At 41.4% G+C, this 18,041-nt stretch overlaps 1 protein-coding gene across 1 annotated transcript in view; it reads left to right on the top strand.

Moving 5' to 3' along the window:
* KIAA1549L (KIAA1549 like) overlaps positions 1-17,798 on the top strand; it is a gene marked incomplete at both ends in the record, with an annotated part of 129,310 nt that extends 111,512 nt beyond the window's left edge. Inside the window, 5 exons of the mRNA XM_083885371.1 lie at positions 654-1,001; positions 8,602-8,699; positions 9,491-9,636; positions 13,376-13,524; positions 17,517-17,798. Of these exons, the coding sequence (XP_083741497.1) occupies positions 654-1,001; positions 8,602-8,699; positions 9,491-9,636; positions 13,376-13,524; positions 17,517-17,798 (1,023 nt within the window). The remainder of the gene's footprint in view (positions 1-653; positions 1,002-8,601; positions 8,700-9,490; positions 9,637-13,375; positions 13,525-17,516) is intronic.
* Positions 17,799-18,041: the final 243 nt, after the last annotated feature.

An 18,041-nucleotide genomic window follows, 5' to 3' on the forward strand; every position in this document is an offset into this window, starting at 1 on the left:
CTGTAGAAAGGTCTGGGAGCTCTGGTCCTCTGGGAATCCAGTGGGTCAGGGCTGCTTGTCCTGTCTCAAATCCCAGCTTATATCCAGGTGAGAATGCTTGGCACCTCCCCCTGGGCAGAGCATCTCACAATGGGATGATGAGTGTGAAGTGGGTCCTTGATGGCCCATTAAACAGAGATAACTCCTGGAGGGAGTTACCTGTGAGTCAAGGGCAAGGTGTTGATGGGCCATTAGCAGAAGACAGCCCAACCCTAGAGCACTGCCCCACTTGGTTTTAACAGTTCATGAAGATGGTGATAGAATAAATACTTTGTGTACATCCTACACTACAAGCCAGGACACATTGATACCGCGACTAAGACAAGAATTCAAACATTAATTCTAATTGCTTTTAAGTGAGTCGTTGACAGTTTAATCTGCTACAGAGTGCCCCTGTTACTTCTCCCAGCAAACAATGTAGAATATAAAAGGTCATTATACTCCCCTGCATCACATAATTTCCTTCTGACATTTGTCGCATGTCTACGTTGTCACAGTTCCTGATTTGTACGTCTGCGCTTGAGAATGTTGAAACATTTGAAATACAGATTTTACAAGGCAGCATTTTTGAAATGTAAAACCTCTGACACATACTTTTTACTCCCTCTCACCAGACCGAGCCCGAAATCATAGAAGAAACCAACGTCGACCGCATCAACGAGCCGCGGAACTACGGCAGGGCGCGGCAGGCCAAGGGGCACTCGGAGACGTCAACGCTGAGCTCACAGCCGTCCATTGACGAGGTGCGGCAGCAGATGCACATGCTGCTGGAGGAGGCCTTCAGCCTGGCCTCAGCTGGCCACGGGGGCCAGCCCCGGCAGGACGCCTACAGCTCAGCCCCTCACCTGCCCTACTCCGAGGTGGTGACCAGCGCCCCGGGCACCATGACCCGGCCGCGGGCGGGCGTGCAGTGGGTGCCCACCTACAGGCCCGAAATGTACCAGTACAGCTTGCCCAGGCCCGTAAGTGGAGCTTCGATTTGCTACACTATCATGTCCGAAAGCCACTTTATTTATTTATTTATTTATTTATTTTTAAGTAGTCTGTCACATTTTATCTAATTTTTTGTTAGGGTCGGGATTAAATGTGCGAGATGGTATTTCTTGTTTGGATTTGGATGTTTATTAATCCTTACCTATAGTACAGTCTCACGAGCTGTGAGGTTCTACAGCACTTCTAGCTAACAAACTAAAAAATGGGCCCTATGTCTCTCTCTACAAGGCCTTTTAAAGATAAACTGTCAATTAAGAAATGACACCTAAATTATTTTTACTTTTAGACCAATAAACCAACCCATGGCCCGCAATGCGGACTTTTCTATTCAATTATAAAATACCACCCGGACCCATGAAGAAGAAGGTGAAACAGAAGGACTTAGGCTACCCCCTAAAACCTCCATCTTGCTTTATATATATATTACTATATTCTAAAACCTTAAACTCTTAGTTTTCCACCATGTGATATTACACACTTCTATTCAAACCACACAGCCATAATCCCAGTTCTGTCACTTAATTTTGGAAGCCTTCTCCACAGCCTCAGGCCGATTTTCTTGGGAGTCAGTGCCTGTCAGCACAGAACGTCTAAAATTCTCAGTGACCAGGATTCCAACAGTAGTCCCATTTATGTGCTTAAAACCAGAAAACTTAAAAAACTTACAGGAAATAATTATGTGTAGAGTGGTCTGTGTATATATATATATATATACACACACATATGTGCTTGCCTAGATACAAACCTTGACTTTGCAGTTCAGAGGATGAGTGAGCTACACACATACGCCATGAAAAGACTCAGTATCTATTAGCAGCAAGGTTGTCTTATCTAAGTTGTACTAAGAATTAACAGAATAGGCTGCAGACTGTTCAACAGCTCCCAGACTTTTTTGCATGTCTCCTTCTACTCACTTAATGCATATTCGGAATCAGTGTGGTTTTATGGAATAACTATGGTGACATCTGGGTAGGGAACACCAACACTTCTGCATCACTGGAGAGGTTTGCCACCGAGAGCAACCTGAAATGTGGACTGTTATTGGTAGTCTTGCACTTACAGCTATTGGCTTGAGTCTCTAGAGAAATCTAGAGAAGATTTAACTCCACAGGTCTCCTAGTTGACCTCATAACTCACTGTATCCTTCATTTTCTAACCTCAAGCAGCAGTTAATGTGTCCTCACCTTGCAAAAGTAATACATGAATTAGGAATTTAAACCCAAGGGTGGACAGCAGTGACACTAGCACTGTGCACACCCTCATGTGTGAAACTGCCCCTGAATTCCCACATATGGTAATGTGAAACTCAACAATATATTTTCTTTTATTTCAGATACAAATCTAAACCAGAGGTGATTGCTTTCAGATTAGAAATAGTCCATCTAACAATACTATTGTGATAAATTGTTTATTATAAGGCTTTTTTTGGTCAGAAATTATTTTTTTAAAAGAAGAATATATTTCAAATTGGGTCCCTAACTCTGGCTAGAATAAGAGGATAATGCCAAAGAATGTCCTCAGTTCAAAATAACCACTACCATGACTTCCTTCCGTGACAATAAAAAATACATTAAAGGATGCTGCTTCTGAACTATTCTGAACATAACTGAAAGCCAGTGGCACTGGTTCAGGTTGGTGCTATTTAAATCATGCTAAAGGTTATTTCTGGCACTTTGAAATTGGTCCGATGAAATTCGTACAACATATAATCATATTTTATGGTCATAATTTGATTAAAAGCTTAAGAGACAGCTAATGGGGAGTCAAATTACCTCAACACTTCAAAGAATTTTTCTAAAATTAAATTAAAAATATATGGTGAGAAGTTTTTAAAAAATACAATAGCCACTCTTTTTATGAGTGATGATTCACTGATAAATGAATGATTCACTGTTGTCTTTCTAAGACTTATTACCCTCCTAAATCATCTGCATATTTGTGACCTTTTGCTTATCTTTCCAGCATTCTGAGGACACTATTAAATTCCCTGACGATAGTTGATTGCCACAGATTAGGACAGGCACAGACTGCTGGGCTTTGGATACGGGCTGGTAATTCATAGTTTTCTGCATATCAGTTTCAGGAATATGCACTGTGTTCCAACCACCCCGTTTTCTGGTTTGTTCTCATGGGGATTGTTCTCATGGGGATGGAGGGCTGGAATTGAAAGTACCCCCAGCTTTGCGGATGAGAGGTACCTGTGCACTGGAATCTTTGTTACTTTTGTAAACCAAAAAATAGTAATTTTTGCCCTTTCTTAAAATTCAATTCTTAGTGGCAACTAAAAGTCAACCTCAACAATGCTGTTACTATTCAAAACACTGAGCATTTTGAAAATGAAAATTTAGTCTTTGAAAGTTCATGAGCATTTTGTCTACTTAGATGGAACAAGTGCAGAGGGGTCCAGAGCCACTCTTGAGTTTGGTGTTTCCTCAGAATTGTGGATCTTTAATTTTTTGTAGTCAACTTCTTGGCTAGTTCCACCATCAAACATTTGTGTCTTTCTTCAGAGTGCTCACACATTGTTTTTTTCCCGTTTTCCATTTTCTTCTCCCTTTTGAGGCTTTCTATGTGTTTTTTATTTGTTTGGTTGGGTTTTTCTGTACATGCTGCCATTGATACTGAAATTATCCATATCTCTTGTGAGTTTCACAGGTCACCCAAGGGGCAAGTTTGCCAACTTGCCCCTTGGGTGACCTGTGAAAAGAGGATTCCTCCACACAGGGTTCACGCTTTCTCCTGGCAGAGGAAAGCCAGTGAAATGCAAACTCAACCTCTCTCTGTTGTTCTGGAGCTTCCAGAAATATGCTGAGTAACACTTGTGTCGTGGTTTGAAAGCAAAACGAGTGAGAGGCTCCAAGTCAGAAATATAATTTAATAAGAAAAAAGGTAAAAAGGTAAAAATAAAATAAAATAAATGTGATAACACAAAGGACCACTGACAGAGTCAGAATACAACCTGAGCAGGATGGTGGAAACAGTCCAGATGAAGTGGTCATCCTGAAGCAGTGATCCTGTAGAAAGGTCTGGGAGCTCTGCTCCTCTGGGAATCCAGTGGGTCAGGGCTGCTTGTCCTGTCTCAAATCCCAGCTTATATCCAGGTGAGAATGCTTGGCACCTCCCCCTGGGCAGAGCATCTCACAATGGGATGATGAGTGTGAAGTGGGTCCTTGATGGCCCATTAAACAGAGATAACTCCTGGAGGGAGTTATCTGTGAGTCATGGGCAAGTCGTTGATGGGCCATTAGCAGAAGACAGCCCTACACTAGAGTAGTGCCCCACTTGGTTTCAACAGTTCATGAAGGTGGTGATAGAATAAATACTTTGTGTACATCCCACACTACAACCCAGGACAACTTGGCTGAGTCTTTGGCACCCCGCTAGTGTGCTGTGACTGGAGGATGGAGATAAAGAATTAAAAAATGTGTGACACCAGCCCAACCACCAGCTCTGTGCCTTGGTTGATCATATTGCAACTTTGGAAATTTGCTCAGCTGAGTCAAGGGAGAGAGATCAGAGAAGAAAATGCTCTTCAACACAAGGCTGGACCAGTTTCCATCTCTCCTCTTCAGTGCTCTGGAAAGAAGAGTGAGAGTAACAGAGCTCTGGGTCTCAAGGTGAGATCCAGCACCACAAAAGGCACTGATGACCAGCACTTACAGCCTGAGTGACTGGTAAAGCATCCTCATCCTCAGAGCTCCCCCTCATTTAACAGAGGTAAAGTGGGAGTATTTTACCAAAATTCAGCCACTTCCAACAACAGCTGCTTAGTATGAAACAGGACAGCTATAGAGGCAAACCAAATCAATAAACTTGCATTATTCCTGGATTGCAATTTTAATAATCAAAAAAGTTAAATCTTTCTATGAGTTAACAAGGACTCTGACCTTTTAATTCCCATGGTGAGATGTAAGGAGATGGATATTTCTGTAATTAGAAGGCAACACAAAATACTTTCACCCAGGACCAATCTGTAAGTGGAAGGTGGTAAAAATATTTAAATATTGCAACTAGGGAAATGTAGCCTTAAAACTAAATGCAAAGTTTCTGCTTTGGCCTATAGTTACTGTGTGCTGGCCTGTGAACACAGGCTGAGAGACTTGGGATTGTTCAGCCTGGAGAAGAGATGGCTCCAGGGAGACCTTAGAGCACCTTCCACTACCTAAAGGCTACAAGAGAGCTGGAGAGGGGCTTTTTACAAGGGCACATAGTGATAGGACAAGTGGGAATGACTTTAAACTGGCAGAGGGCAGGGTTAGGTTAGATATAGGCAAGGAATTCTGTACTGTGAGGGTGGTGAGGCACTGGGACAGGCTGCCCAGAAAGTTGTGTATGACCCAACCGTGGAAGTGTTCAAGGGCAGGCTGGATGGGGCTCTCAGCAACCTGGTCTAGTGGAAGGAGTCCCTGCCTGTTGCAAGGGACATCAGCCTAGATAACCTTTAGGGTCCCTTCCAAACCATTCTGTGATTTTTCTTTTCACCATCCTCACAGGTGGTACCTTGGGCTGTCGTGGGTAGTAGGGGACAATGGTGCAGGTGTCTGCTGGTGGATGGACTTTGTCCTCCAGAGGATTTATTGTCCTTGGCCCAATGGCTGCCAAACTGCACTTTCTACTTTTGAACATTATTTATTGGTTTACTTTTAAAATTGTCCGTGTTCTAGCTGCAGCAGACTCCTTCATTGGCATTTCTTAATGAAAGGGTGGCACAGGGTCTGCACTCTGTGTAGTCTGTCCTGGATCTCAAGTGTGATTACTTCTGCCAGTGATTGTTATAGCCTTTGTATTATACATATTCTCATTTTTTCAAAAAATGGAGTTTGGAACCCATGTAGAATGTTTTCCTTCTTTAGACTTTTGTCTTTTGTTCTTTTTGGGCTTTTGCTTTGTTTGTTTGTTTCTGTTTCATTGGGTTTTTTTGGTTGTTTTGTTTTTTTTTTTTGCTAATAACCAAGAGATCATTTTAAAGGGATAAATACATTTTGAAGAGTAAAATTAGTCATATCTGTGAAATCAGCTGGGTTGTGGGGTTTTTTTTTGTTGTTTTCCTCTCTGACTCATTTCACAATGGTGAAGTGGCTTGAATTCTACAATCATGCTGGTTAGCCAAGAGCATAAGGACTCGTAAAAATCTTTAACAGGCCTCTGTGGTAAAACTTTGATTTCATTTAGCTTCTGAACTCCTTTTTTCCCATTTATATGTTGCCTGCAGGAAAACTAATGCCCCAACCCATTGAAGAAACTCTAGAAATTTCACTGGGGTTCCCTCCCACAACCACATTGGTGTATGTGGCAGCTCAGGGTGACAAGGGCTGACTCCTGTTCTCTCTGGATAGACTGCTCCTCAGTGTGGTGTAGCAGATCTTTTTACAGGATTTTTCACTTTAACAGGATTTTTTTCCTGCCCAGCCATTAGCAAAATATTGCCACTCACTCAAAATTGTTCATCTCCTGTGTAAGCAGCAAAATAAAGGCTTAGATTTTCTATTTTACTTATTTTCCCCCGAAATTTCCAGTGCAAGTTACAGCATATTTGTGAACTGTGATCCCTTAAAATACCTAATGCCTCCTTTGGTGTCCATGTTCCAGAGCACAACAGAGAAGAGAAAACCCAGATCTTCCTCTGAGTCTCTGCCTGCCCTTCTAAACATGTCTGGAGTCACTTTCCACTCCAAAACATTATCTTGTGTGCTGTTCCTATAAAATGGGGGGAATAAAAAGGATTTCATACTTGGCACAAATGCATGCTGAGAGCAAGATGTGGGATGAAAGGCTTGTGCAGCCAGAAGGGAGTGTTCAGTCAGCCTGTGAGGGCACTGCCAGCGTTTGAGATGCAGGAGAGGCATTGCAGACCATTCCACATCCAGCACCATCAGGAGAAATATAATTGAGGTTTTCTTTGATGTGAATAACATTTGGGGTTTTTTTCCCCTGCAGTTCTTTCATTAAAAATCAGTATTTCCAAACCCTGGCTAAGAAATGTACCAGTGTCTTTTAAGATGTTACTTTTTTTTTTCCTCCCCCCACTTAAATGTAGAAACTCTTTAAATGTCATGGTAGCATGGTTAAAAGTAAATATTAGGAGACTTTGTAGGTGGTGTGAAAGAAAAAAAATGTTTTCAGAGACATGCCTTTGAGGGTTTCTAACCTGCTTTAAAAGGAGTAGCAGTGAGAGGACAGAGAAAGATGGTGGGTCTGTACTGTTTTTCCCTTGAGGACACATCAAAAATCAGTTTGATGAGTTACCTTTCCTGTTTGTTGACCTAGTTTTGCAGGTGTTTGAGAATGAAGGTATTTGGAATATGCTCTAAATATGTAATTTTAAAAGATGATTACTGCAAGGCAGTGTTTTCTGGTATATAATGTGAGATTTAATTTCCAAATTCCAACCTAAATGTAGGTGGTAAGTCTGAAATAATCATGTAAATCCTGTAGGCTCTTTCTCTGGGCAGGAGATAGAGTGTGACTCATCCCATGTGTTTTAATGTGTTTTTAACTTTTGCTGCTGTTTGTGGAGGAGCTTCTCTGGCTGAACCAGATTCTTCTTTAGAGCAACGAAGTCCCATCATTGCACTCCATTTTTTTTTGGTCAAAATGCCATTGTCTTGATAGTGGTCAGCCTTTCCAAAATTTGTTATGGCTCTGATTTTATCTTTAAACCTGCATATTGCTCTGAAGCATCATCATGAAAATCACAATTGAAAAATAATCACAACCAAACAATAAACCAAAACCCCATGGGAAAACAAAACCCCCACCCAGGATGTGTTGAAGAAAAGTTCAGTGAAGCATCTAGTTGAGATATCACTCCTCTGTCTCTAACTGTATTTGGAAAAACTATGGACTCTAATTTTGAGCGGTGCAAAGGATTTAGGAGGAAAATTTTGTCCTCCATGTCATTTCTTGGGTGCCCTGGGTTTCATGCACATAATCACTCCTCCTTCACATGTATTAGTGATGAAATTCAGAATTACTGTGGGCAAGTTGCTTAATTTTGTGACTTCGTGGGTTGGGCCTGGTGTTCCTCTGGGTCAGTCTGCCTTTTCAGGACTGTTTGAGGCCTTTGTTGCTGTGTTGGAAAGTTACAGAACTTGGGAGTTTTGTGGAAAATCTTCTTTTCATCTCTTGAAGGCTGAAAGGAAGAGGTTAAAATAAGGATTTTATTCTAAGGATTCCTTCTGAATCTCTGAAATACTTTTTCTCCTGGAGAAGGTGAAAATGCTTAGGTCTTTTTCCCATGACCCTAAGCAGCTGTTGAGTCTCACATAATCACAACAGAAGTGCTTTGCCAGCAGGTTACAAATGTCACAGAGACGGTGTTTAATATATTTTATTTTAATTAGGGCTTCATCTTGTCTCTGAGCTCATTTTCAGGTTTTCTTCCATATTCAAAAGTCACCAAAGCACTGTAAATTCTCAAATAAATGCAGTTATTGTTGATGCCACCAAAAGTTAGCTTCTTGTCGACTGGCACACAGAGCATGTATTTAATTTCTGATTTTGTTTTGTTTTTCAATTTGACTGAGATCTGCTGGTGTTTCAGAAAATATCTGTTTTTCTCTGTTACAGGCTTATAGATTTTCTCAGCTTCCTGAGATGGTAATGGGCTCTCCTCCCCCTCCTGTTCCTCCCAGAACGGGTCCTGTGGCTGTTGCCTCTCTCAGGAGGTATTTATCTGTTATTTTATTCTAGCTAAAACCCACTGTCAATAAGAACTGGGCAAACCCTGCAGGGGCACTTACAAGGCACTTAAAAACATACATTGATGAAATTAGAAACACGTTGATTTAATTTCATTTTAACACAAAACCAAAACCAATGAATTTTCTGTTAGCTAGCCTGTGTCAATAAAATTAGGAAAAGCAGGCTCTTGTTTCTTTTAAAGCATTCTTAGCCTCAGCTGGCATAATGGTGTGCTGGACTGAGGGAGAGAATTCCCACCATCACTCTCCTGCTTTCCTGTGTTGTCAGGACTTGCAACACTTCCAAAGACGTTAACATTTCCCAAGTGCAGTTAATGTTATTTACCACAGTAGTCTCCTACTGTGTGGTACCATGCCATGTACACTGTTGTGACTATCTGTAGGCTGTGTTGGTGAATTATGGTGAAGTTCTGGTGAATTATGGCAAAGCTCTGGTGAATTATGGTAAAGCTCTGGTTTGGTGTTGTATTTCACAGGCATTTGGTCAATGCAGCAAGTGAAGTCCCTGTACAATGTTAATAACATGCTTTGGTAAAATGACAACCAGGCTAAAAGGCTTGTTTGCAAACTCCTCCAGACTTCTGCAAACTTCTCCTGTTGTCCAGTTACTCTCCAGACTTCTTTCATGCCAGAGCAAAGCTGGACAGCTTGCTCCTCACTGCTTTGTCCTGCTGTAGGTCACAGGCAACAAATCTCACCTATAGGTCAGAGTGACAAAAATTTATATATATTTTTTTTTCTTTCTTAACACACAGGTCTACATCAGATATTGGCAGCAAAGTGAGAATACCTGAGTCCAGTGGAGCAGATCAGGCCCAGCATCATGATCAGACACCTTTTGCACCAGGCTCGAGAGCTCCCATGTCTGTTGGTCCACTCGATCAATCGGCTTTTCACTCAGGTGAAAAAATAATGCAGATTCAACTTGGAGCTTTGAGAGCCTGATAAGATATTTTGGATATAAATGGATGTATGGGATATAGCAAATAAGGATGGTTATTTGGAGAAAGGCTGTTTTAGGTGGGGTTTTTTTCCTGGTGCAGCTGAAGGAGCCTTGCAGATGGTGGCCTTTCCCTTTGTAAGTGCATCACCTGCATCATAAAACACTCATCCTACAGAAGCACCAGGAAATGGCCTTTTCTGAAGGTAGGATCCAGCACTAATGTCCCAGATGTTCTGTGCTCAACTATGGCATTCTGCTGGAATGCTAATCAGGACTCTGAATAGATAAAACCCAGTAAAACTGCTCATCTGTACCACAAAACACAGTGGAATTTTTAGGGAGGGTTTAGAGGATGTTGGTTGGAGTATTGGGACTTCTGTGTGACTTGTTTGTGTTGCACTTTGGAGAAATGAGGGGAGAAATGAGTTAAATCCTTCCAGTATTTTGTCAGTCAAAAAAATTGATCCAAGTACTTGAAAACTTTTTTAAGGCTCCCTGTTTCCTCTTGAGAAACTTTACCCCTACTCTTGTCATAACAGTGGGCTACTGAGGAAGGCAAATGAAAAGTAGGTGGCCTCTTCCCTTCAAAACACAAGGCAGTGATGCTATTGCACAGTCAAAGGTAATCTGTTAGCTCTTCATGCTTCCTGTTCTGGAGGCATCAAAACTGTTCTCAGTTTTGATATGAGTTGTATTTATAAATCAATTGATTTAATCATGAAGTGATGCTGATACTGTTTTGATGGTGTCTGGATAATATTTAGCTGGAAAAAATATTTCAAATGGCTTCTTATTGGCAAAATGTGTTTTCTTGAAGAGTTATGGAAAAGAGTTTACAATATTGAAAAGAATTTTCCATTAATTCAAAGCTTTGAAATTGGTAGGTTTGTTACACATTGGTCTGTTAATCTGCCAGAAAAAAAATTCTTTCTTAGCTTCCTCAGAAGTAATAGTTATCTGCATTGTCTTTGACATCACCTACTCATGTGGCTAAGCAAATGTGTTGTCAATTAATTAAATACAGGAGATTTGAAGGATCCATTCTACTCTCACTTATTGTCACACCTTCTGCAAATGGTACAGGACCTGGAAGGAGCAGACACTCACGCTCCCATTTCAAGCTATAAAATATGCCACACTCCTAGACCTCTTCTTTATGTGTGTAGTAATGTGATCTGTGGGATACACTTTTTTATTGGATCCAGTGATGGGGAGGTTTTATTGCTGTGTGTTGTTCAGGAGTTGCTGTAGTTCAGAAGAGACTAAATGACCTTCCTGTACATTGTGGAGTTTGCCAGAATAATTCTGGGACTAATTGAAGGAAACTTTCATATATGACAGGTGCTACAAAAGGCTGTAATACAAGTAAAGACAAGGACAATTGTGAGAAATGTGCAATTGTAATACAAGGTCTAGTGTTCTGACATGAAAGTAAGTTTTTATAGCCTCAATACATGAAGAAACATTGCTGCAGGTGCTGATTTGGAATGTTAATGCCTAATGTCACTCTCATCCAGCCCAGCATCAGCTCTAAGATAAGGATGTTGCAATAATAATTTAGGATAAGGAATTACATCAGCCAATTGAATATTCATTTTGAGTAGTAGTAGCTCCTTTTGCTGTGGTTAAATTGAGTGTTTTGGTGTAGAAACCATGTGCCATGTACAGGAGCAGTACTTTCTTCTCTGTACATGTATGAAGAATGCTCATTTTTAGCTTTGCTAACTCATTTAAAGTAGCAACCCTTGTGCTGTTTATGACCTGGAAGGACAAATGATTGCTCACACCTTTTCCCTTAGCCCACCCTCTTCTAAGCCAATGGGGCTGGAGGAATTGGGATAAGAGGTGGTGTGTTTCTGCTCTGGAGAAAAATGTGCTACAAACCATATTTTACTCCTCTTCTCGTGCCCTGATTGCATCCATAGCAATTCTGGCCTGGGACTGCATGGGAGGTCATTGAGAAACTGTAAATATCTGGGTTTATGGAGACTGTTTTGGGCATGGGTGTCACTGGTGGAGTCTCTCTACCCCTGTCCATGTGCCCATGCAATGTCTCAGCATCTGTCAGAGCAGGCAGCATAACCATCTTGTAGACTGCTCAGAAACAAAAAAAATGTGTCAGGGCTGTAAATGAGATTCTGGGGGATGGGGATTTGAAGCAGCCAGTAATTGATGCTAATTCAATTATACCCTGTATGAATTTCAGGGAAAGGCCCATGTCTTTGTGATTTTGTCAGCATAGTGGTATCATAGCTACTAAGAGCAATTGGTAGCAATATTCAAATGATGTGCAGTTGGAAGGGGGAGAAATTTTATTTTCTCTGCATTGATTCTAGTGCAGAGAATCTGCCCAGCTGTGTAATGTTACTGTGCTTCCATTCCTCAGTGAAAATGTTGGAGTTGTACTTCGTTGTGTTTTTAAAGGATTTAGTGCCCTTCTGCTTTCATGTAAATGATATTATTTTTTGCTATATTCTGTGAATCTGAAAAGTAAAATACATGTCCACGAAGTATAACTGAATAAACTAAAAAAAACCTAATAACTGATAAAGGTTATATGCCGCTGTCCCATCCAGGATTTAGGGATGAGGATTTCACACCCTCAGTGTGATGTTGGTGATTTACTGCTGGAGTCTGTCTTTGCATGTAAATAGACACTAGAGGAAGGAAGACTTAACTGGGCAAGAAAGTTGTTTATATTCTATTTTTAACTAGGCAAATCCATGGAGATGTGATAGCCAATCTCAAGGGAAATATGCACATTAGGATGCTGGTCTTGCAGACAGCCCAGTTATGGCCTGTGGATAATCTCTGTACCAAATTGTTCTCTGCATCTCTGTGGGTCACAGGAATAAACCTTCCCTGAAAGCAAACGTGACTATATCCAGAGATTTGGCTGAGACTTATTAACAGCATGGCTGGCTCCTTCCACACAAATTGGAGTGTGATAGTGGGATTTTAATCCAAGAGGCTTCCTGGATATTCCCATGCATGCATCTTAATCAAGAGGTGATAAATCAGATTTGGAATCAACATATATTTATTGAAGTTGCAGCTGTGTGATTTATGGCAGTCATAGACCGTTCTTGGGAGAGGAACTGAGCAGGTAGAATCTTGGTATTTTTTGCAGAAGTATTGAAGTTTTATGATGGAATTGTTGAGAATACAGCCTGTTAAACATATCAGCCACTTGTTTTTGGAGGTTTTTTGCCTAGAGATATTAAGGAAGGTAAACTGTGAAAAGAAAAGTGCATTAAACTTAAACCCACAGTAACAACAGCTGAAAATTGAATACAAGGAAGCAAATTTAAGGGAAAAAAGCGCCTTTTCTCTAATGAGCCAAAATTTTGACAAAGATAATTTGTTACAAAGATCAAGTCCTAGGGATTCTTTGCCTGAAGGCTGTACATGGTTATGAGGACAACTACAAATCTTGCCTACTCCAGTGTTTCCCAGCATTATGAAGATGCTCTACTCAGAGAGTGGAACAAAAAAAAGCCAAACCCAAAGCCCCAAACAAAAACCCCCAACGAACCAACATGAAGCCCATATTTCATAAGCACTATCTTCTGATTTACAGCTGAAAATCTCAGCTATTAATGACGCCTACTTTTTTTTTTTTTTTTTTTTATTTTTTTTTTTTTTTTTTTTTTTTATTTTTATTTTTATTTATTTATTTATTTATTTTATTTGACAGGAAACACAGTACCAGCAGTGTTTGCCATTCCAGCAAACCGACCTGGCTTCACGGGCTATTTTATCCCAACTCCTCCCACTGCCTACAGGAACCAAGCCTGGATGCCCTATGCTGGAGAGAACGAGTTGCCAGGGCAATGGGCAGACTCTGTAAGCATCCTTGCTTTTCTAACCACTCTATGTTTTCTGTGTTTGGCACAGCAAGGGTTTTCAGCAATCCTTCACTGGCCTACAAAGAAGCTGAAAAGGATAATTTTTCCTTGACTGGGAATAATCTCTAGTAGTGAAAAACCATAAGAAATGGCACAGATACTTCACTGTTCATAACATTAACTGTAAGCTGATGCTGTTGTACACTACAACAACATAAAAACTTTGACGTTAGAAGGTTGGAAATGACTTTTTTATTTTTGGGATGTGTTTTTTTTATATACTGTTTTATACAGACTAATTTGATTGGTGAAACAAAGACAAACTTTTTTTACAAAAACATGTCTCTTGTTTACAGAAAATCCTCTGGGAAAGGAATTTCAGAAAACAAAAACATTTCAGGCATGAACCAGGGCTACATAAACAAGCTCTTTAGAGGGTGGAATCATTCACTAGGTTAGGGCCTGGCACCTGTTTAAAGTTGATGGGCTAGATGACATTTTTCTTTCCCAAGAAAGGTTAAATTTTTGGATAGACATGTGTCAGGAGAAGGTGATGCTGCACCTCCAGGCAACCTTGAGCTGTTTGAAAGCTGGGGAAGCATCTTACCCCTCCTGGAGGCTTCTCTCAAGACAGCCTGGCTCCCAAATCTCACCTCCCAGCACGGCTGCAGTCCTGCTGTGCAGTGTTTCAAATCCTCCCAAAGGCTGGAGTGACAGATCATAAATTAAATAATTAATTGCACAATCCCAGACTGGAACAGATGCAATTTTTAGCCCAAAGTAAACCTACATTTCAAAGACCTGAAGTTGAAACATCCTGAAATGAATTGCAGTAGTTTATCATGTTTGAAACAATTTCTCAAATGTAGGGCTTTTTTTTGCACTAGGGAAAAAAAAAAAGATCAATTCTTCTGCTTGAGCTCACATCTGGTATTTATGCAGAACCACTCTGGTTGAAAAACCTGGGAGATAGATTCAATTTCCTTGTGCAAATTGTCGACAGAACATTTTAATGAATTGCAGTTGAAATCTAAGTTGGCTTTGAGCAGCTAAGCAAGAGACAACACAGTCATATCAATGTTCCAGGCGGCAGCTTTTTGTTGTTCACTCTTTATTACTGCTCCTGATGCCTGTGAGGAAAAGAATTCAGTATGACTTTGAGATGCAAGTCTGAATTTGAAGGCTGAACTGTCAGAAAAAAAAGCTGTTCATTTGTAAGCTGAGCACACCTGCTGACGTGCCCCTGACACCTGGAGGCTTGTGATGCTCTGGTATAAAGTTTCTTCTCAGAGCTACCTTTTATGGCATGAAAAGCTTTATTTTCCTTTGTTGTTGTTGTTGTTGTTTGGTTGTTTGGTTTTTGTTTATTTATTTGTTTTATGTGGTTTTTTAATCCTTCTGACATCTTAAATCCAGAAGGCCCCATTGTATCTTAGCAATGACTTTAAACTTTTTCTCTAAGAAGGAAAAAAAAAGCCGCTAAACAAATAAGGAAACTTTACTTGTCTTCCATTCATCCTCCCTTTTGTATCCCTACTCTTGGCTGCTGACCTGTGGAAATAGAGTCAGGTATCACTTGTCAAAACTGGGGACTGAAACAAAGGGGTCAAACCTGCAAACCAAGTCTCCAGCCCCCAGCTCCTTCCTCTGGAAGGAGAAAAGCATAACCCTGTGGTGGGTTTCCCTGTCTTCAGGGAAAGAGGAATGGAGAGGGATGTAAGAATCTGCTGAAAAATACTCATGGCAATATAGAGTTCAAAGGAAACAAACGTCCCATCTAACTTCACTTACCCATGGCAGAGCTTTAACAACTCCTTGTTACTCAGATTTTCAGCCCTCTAGTGGCTTTGCAGAAGAGGTAAAAATGCAGAAACTACTGCAGTTTCTACAATGAATTTGCAAATCTGTCGAGAAAGTGTCTTTATTTGAAAATCATGACTAGAGGAGCTAGTAACAGCATTAACAACATAGCACAGTCAGAAAGCCTGAATAAAAGTGAATAGCATAAAGATCTAAAGTAACACTCAGGGTTTGAATTTCTGGACATGTCCTGGTTTCTGAGCCTCTAGATTATAGTTTGATCAGACTTCCAAGATTTTCTTACAATTATTGAGAACAGAGGCTTAATATCTATAAGATTCTTTATTTTTCACACATTTCTGCTAGCCTAGGCTGTAACCAAGGGAGTAGAGGAAACAGCAGATTTGACCACAAGGAATCATTTTATAAGCTCAGTTTCTGTACTTTATTATTGTCTGAGACAAATGGTAAGTATTGAAACACTAAGTTCTGTGGGACAAGGCAACTCTATTGCACAAAGCTCTTATTTTCCCAACTGCTGAATGCTGCTTAGTGAAAACAGTGACTTGGTGGCCTCTAGTGGTGTGTTCACACGTTGTTCTAGTAAAATCACCTTTTGAAGAGCCTGTTGTGAACTAAACAGAGGTGCCTACATCTAATGATCCCTGTCATATCATACCTGCTTCCTACATTTGTCTCATCACACCATAGTGAACACGTTTGACATTCTCTTCAGCATTTGATGAGATACCCAAGGCTGTGTAAATCCTAAGGGTCAGGCTTCAGGCTTAAAGCCTTCATCAAAATTAAGGCCTGTAGATTCCTGTTTCATGGACTTTTGGAAATCATAAATACTATTTTTTATTTGATGCATTAAAATCTTCAGAGTGTCAAAAAAGATTGGTATTGTGGTTCATTGATTTGTGAAAGAAATTAAATCTCTCACTGTGACTAAAGGGCCTATGTTACTGTTTTAGTTCTAGCTGGTGTAACATGGGCTTGGAATCTGTGAAGTTACAAAACTTATTAATCCCTTGTGTAGTTCTGTAAAACATGACCAGAAATCCTGACACTTCTGAGCAGTCTGACATCCCTTTGAGTCTTGAGTTTCCAAGCTGGTGCACCTGAGCTTATCCCTGTTGTCTGGATCTGGTGAGTTTCTGTTAGGAGCACTGAGACCAGACACTCACCCATCTTGGATTAGACTGCAAATCAGAAAACCCTGCTTTTCTGTTCTAGGCTTTTTTGGTGTACTAAAATCATGCTGTTTGTTTAAAACCAAAGCGTTTGCTAAGCAGTGAGCACACTTTCAGAAAAACCTTTTCCCTCGGACTTTTGGAGGTGACAATAAATGAGGACAAGCAGATGTTTTTGCTGCCACAGCTGGGACTTTGACACACCCATAAATGGCATGTTATGGTTCTTCTGAGCTCAGTGTGTAGAGCATGAGACTCTTAATCTCAGGGTCGTGGGTTCGAGCCCCACGTTTGGCTCCATTTATGGTTCTTCTGAGCTTGTCTCCTGGCTAGCTTGCTCTTCAGATACCATGTAAATGAGTTATTCATTTGGGTCCAGATTTCAGACAGAGACATGATACAGCTTGGAAGAAGGAGCGGACTCACACTTGGTAGTAATTTGGAAGGTGTTTATCCAGGGTGCCATAGTGTGAGTGTGAGTGAGGATTTTGGCTCTCCCCTGCTCTTAAGTACAGGGGCATTACTGTTGAAAATGAGGGGGAGAGATTTAGGTACAGGGGGCATTGACATTGCCATTTTGGGGCAAAAGCCTTGGCTGAACCATCTGGCTTTGCCAGGGTACTCAAGTACCAGGGTTTGTCAATGGATAAGGTACAAGAGAAGGTACAATAGACTGGGAGAGGGCTATTGAGGGAGTACAATGGGGAGGGAGAGGCCCATTGAGGAGGTAACGACAGGGATTAAGGAAAGGGATGTGGGTAGGGATGAACCAATAACCAAAATCATACAGAACTTTAGAAAACCCAAAACTCACATTGCAACAGCACATGTCAGGACAGGCATTTGTGAGCAGGAGCTGAGAATTCCAAGGTTTGCATTCCCCCAGTTTGATCCTCTCTGTCACATCTGGCAGTGCCCCAGGGAGGTTTGCAGTCCCTGGCTGGCGGCACCACGGGTTGATCGTCCCGTGTACTTCTCTGCACTTCCCCTGCAGGTCCCGCTGCCCGGCTACATCGAGGCGTACCCGCGGCCGCGGTACCAGCACAGCTCCCCGTCCCGGCTGCCCCGGCAGTACAGCCAGCAGGGCAGCCTGCACCCCAGCCTGGAGCAGCCCCCGCTGGCCTCCACCGCCGCCTCCCAGCAGAGCCTGGCCGACAACGAGCCCTCGGATGCGCCGCTCACCAACATCTCCACTGCCGCCCTCGTCAAGGCAATAAGGGAGGAGGTGGCCAAGCTGGCCAAGAAGCAAACAGATATGTTTGAGTTCCAGGTCTAGTGTGTCTGCTGTGCACGGAGTTTGTGTCTTGCGGCCTGGGGTAGCCAAGAAAGCAACTCCTTTAATTTTCAGCTACAGACTTCCTGTGAATTGTGCCAAAGCGATGGCGTTTTAATCTGTCTGAAAAGTCAGCACTATGAAATGACTTAAAGCAGAGCGATAGGACTCTGAAGACATGAAATTCTACTTTCCAGCTAAGGAAAAGCTGCCAGGAAACTGTTTCATACTGATGAAATCCACCAT

Source organism: Zosterops lateralis (assembly GCF_965231275.1).
Source record: "Zosterops lateralis genome assembly, contig: SUPER_6_unloc_1, whole genome shotgun sequence".
Lineage (NCBI taxonomy): Eukaryota > Metazoa > Chordata > Aves > Passeriformes > Zosteropidae > Zosterops > Zosterops lateralis.